Consider the following 3,277-nt stretch of genomic DNA (forward strand, 5'->3'; position numbering starts at 1 on the left):
GATGCCCAGCCCGAGCTGAGCTGACACAGAGCTGCCAACAGGTAGCAGGATGCCTCAGTTAAAAAAAAAAAAAAAAGGGGGTAGCTGAATGGATAAGAAAATAAGACCATTACATATGCTGCCTACAAGAGACTCACTTCAGATCGAAAGACACACACAGACTGAAGTACGGGGATGGAAAAAGATATTTCATGAAAATTGAAACAAACAATAAAGCTGGGGTAGCAATACTTATATCAAACAAAATAGACTTTAAAACAAAGGCTATAATAGGAAACAAAGAAGGACCCAGTAATCCCACTTCGGGGTATTTATCTGAAGAAACCCAAACACTACTTCCAGGAGATAAGTGCATCCATATGTTCACTGCAGCATTATTTACAATGGTCAAGATGTGGAGGCAGCCTGGGTGTCCCTGAATGGATGAATGGATAAAGAGGAGGTTGTACATACATACAATGGAATATTACTCAGCTGTAAAAAAGGAATGAAATCTTGCCATCTGCAACAACATGGATGGACCTAGAGGGTATTTGTGCTGAGTGTAGTTTAAGTCAAGACAGCGAAAGACAAATGTCAAATGATTTCACTTCTAAATGGAATTTAAAGAACAAAATAAACAAAGGAATGAAAAAGAAACAAACTTATAAATACAGAGAACATGTTGATGTTGCCAGATAGGGGGGTTGGGTGGGTGGGTGAAAAGGGGAAGAAATTACTAAGTACAAACTGGTTGTTACATAGTAGTCATGGGGATGCAGGCTATAGCATAAGGGACATAGTCAATAATATTCTAATAACTATGTATGATGTCAGATGGGTACTACAGCTATTGGGGTGATAGATGGGAGGGGGTTGGGAGCTGGGTGAAAAAGGTGAAGGGATTAAAAAATACAAATAGTTATCAAATAAAAGAGTCATGGGGATGTAAAGCATAGGAAATATAGTCAATAATATGGTAATAACTATGTATAGTGCCAGGTGGATACTAGTCAAGGGGATGACTTCGTAAATTATATAAATGTCTAACCACTACACTGTACATCTGAAAGTAATATAAAATAATACTGAATGTCAAAAAAATCTATATTGAAAAAATAAACTTTAATCTTTAAAATTAAAAAACAAAAAAAAAGAAATATGGGTTATTTTCCTATCACCTAGGACACACTTTTATGTGCAGGCCTCTACTGTCAGCATATTAATAAATCCACACAGCAAAGCACCCACAGCCCTGAGAGCCAAGGGCAACTTACCATGTTTGGCACGTTGGTGACAGAAGCATTCTTGATGTCTGCAGGGAAGGGAGGCAAACTAGTGACCACGTTCTGTTTGCTGGGTAACTGGGGGTTCACTCCAGGGGCTCCCATTGGCTGCCCTCCAGTTTGACTAAAGGGTTGTCCAAAGGGACTCGTGTTACCAGTCATTCCCATCTGAAACAAAAAGAGGCAACATCAGCTGTTGGGACAACCACATATAAAAGGAAGGGCCACAGAAATGCTCACTTTGACCCACTGAAGCAAAAATCGTTACTTCCTGGGAAAATTTCATAGCAATAATAAATTAAAGGCTCATTCTCAGGGTTCACAGTTAGGATTATAAACAGAGCAACTTGCTCAGACAGCTACACACTAAGGCAGAAGACTAACGAAGCTGCTCCCAACAGCTACATGGGTCCCCTCCTCCTAACCATCACTCCAAGAGCCAGCGCTTCCCTCAGCCATACTCCTCACCCAATTCCCACCACACTCCCACAGTGGCACCAACACATTACAAAAATCATTTAGAAACAAAACCTTCCAGAGTCACTGACAAAGGGGAGCACCTTCAGCGTAATCCTGAATTACTGTCAGTAATTAGTTTCTTTCAGGTTTCCCCATCAGATTTAAACTAAGTTTCCATTAGTTCAAATGCACAGTAGAAATACTGACAAAGAAACAATATAATGTCTGGGATTTGCTTTAAAATAACCTAGCGAGGTAAGAGGTAGTAACAGGAAAGAGGCCTGGATGACAAAAGACAGGCATGCGCACGGAGGACTTGTTATATTATCCTCTCTAATGTTATACATGTTTGAAATTTTTGATAATAATTTTTATTTTTTAGCTGAGCCATCCTGCCACCTGTTGGCAGCTCAGCGGCACCTCAGCTGGGGCCGGGAATTGAACCGGCAATCCTGTTGCTCAGAGCTCGCACTCTTGAGCGAGCTCTTAACCAACTGAGCCACTTGGCCGGCCTGATAATAATTTTTAATTAGTGAAATAAAATAAAACATATAGTAGATAAAGGCAAGAGCAGTAAGGAGGAACCCTCACCTATGCAAGGGCCTGTAGCCAATCATGTGATTCCTCCAATCAACAGACCCAGGCTGGATTCCCTAGGGACACCTCAGCTCCTACCTCCACCAGAGTGAATTTGGGAACCCCCAAATTGATATCTGGTGCTCACCTGCCTCTTCTGGAGGAACAGAGTCTAATCACTAAGAAGCTGGCTTTTCTCATCACCTGCCTTTGCTCTTTCATGAAGTTGTAAACATTCCGCCAGTTCACCTACTTTTCTGAGGTCTTGGTGTGTTTGATGTTTGGAAACTGGGAGAAAGGGGTCCTCCCAGGGAAGACTTCCTAGGGAAGGGTGTTCCCATTGAAGAAAGCGTGGCTCAGTTCTCTCCACAGCCTCCTATGGTGACTGTTGCTCCAGCCCATTCACCCTGAGTAACTTATATTCATTCCTTCTATAAGCTCCAAATCTCACCTGTGTCTTGAACAAGACGAACTGCATTATTTCTTTCAGCTCTAAAATTCTATTGTAGGTTGCAAACAAATCAATGCTCAACACAACTGACCCTTTCCTGCTGAAACATCTATATAAAAACACAAATAAAACCAAACTAGTGTAACCAAAAAGACCTTGTTCTGTGCATTTCCATATGCACAGGTGGTTTCCACATGTAGCCCTCACAGCTGACATTTCTCACCTTTTTGAAAGTGAATATATTCTAGCTACCACTTTTGCCCTACTTGCTTTACTTGAGTAAATGGAAACAAATTTAAATTCAACTTAAAATCAAGTTCAACTTAAAACAGAAGCAAATTCTTCCAAAAGCCCACTAATTAGACCGAACTTAATCAAGGAAAGATTAACTGGTAGCTCAGTTAACTCGTAACATAAACAGCATTTCTTTTTTTTTTAGCTGAGCCATCCCGCCACCTGTTGGCAGCTCACGGCTGCTCAGCTCGGGCTGACTCGAACCACTGTTGCTCAGAGCTCAAACTCTTGA

The 3,277-nt window shown here is 41.2% G+C and overlaps 1 protein-coding gene across 3 annotated transcripts in view; it reads right to left on the bottom strand.

The window, feature by feature from the left end:
• The window catches only part of CREBBP (CREB binding lysine acetyltransferase), a 146,782-nt gene that overhangs the window by 81,136 nt on the left and 62,369 nt on the right, over positions 1-3,277 (bottom strand). For all 3 annotated transcript variants that reach the window (XM_019660332.1, XM_019660330.1, XM_019660331.1), the window contains exon 3: positions 1,257-1,433. In XM_019660332.1, the coding sequence (XP_019515877.1) occupies positions 1,257-1,433 (177 nt within the window). The remainder of the gene's footprint in view (positions 1-1,256; positions 1,434-3,277) is intronic.

The sequence above is a fragment of the Hipposideros armiger genome, unplaced genomic scaffold, assembly GCF_001890085.2.
Source record: "Hipposideros armiger isolate ML-2016 unplaced genomic scaffold, ASM189008v1 scaffold_315, whole genome shotgun sequence".
Taxonomy (NCBI): Eukaryota; Metazoa; Chordata; class Mammalia; order Chiroptera; family Hipposideridae; genus Hipposideros; species Hipposideros armiger.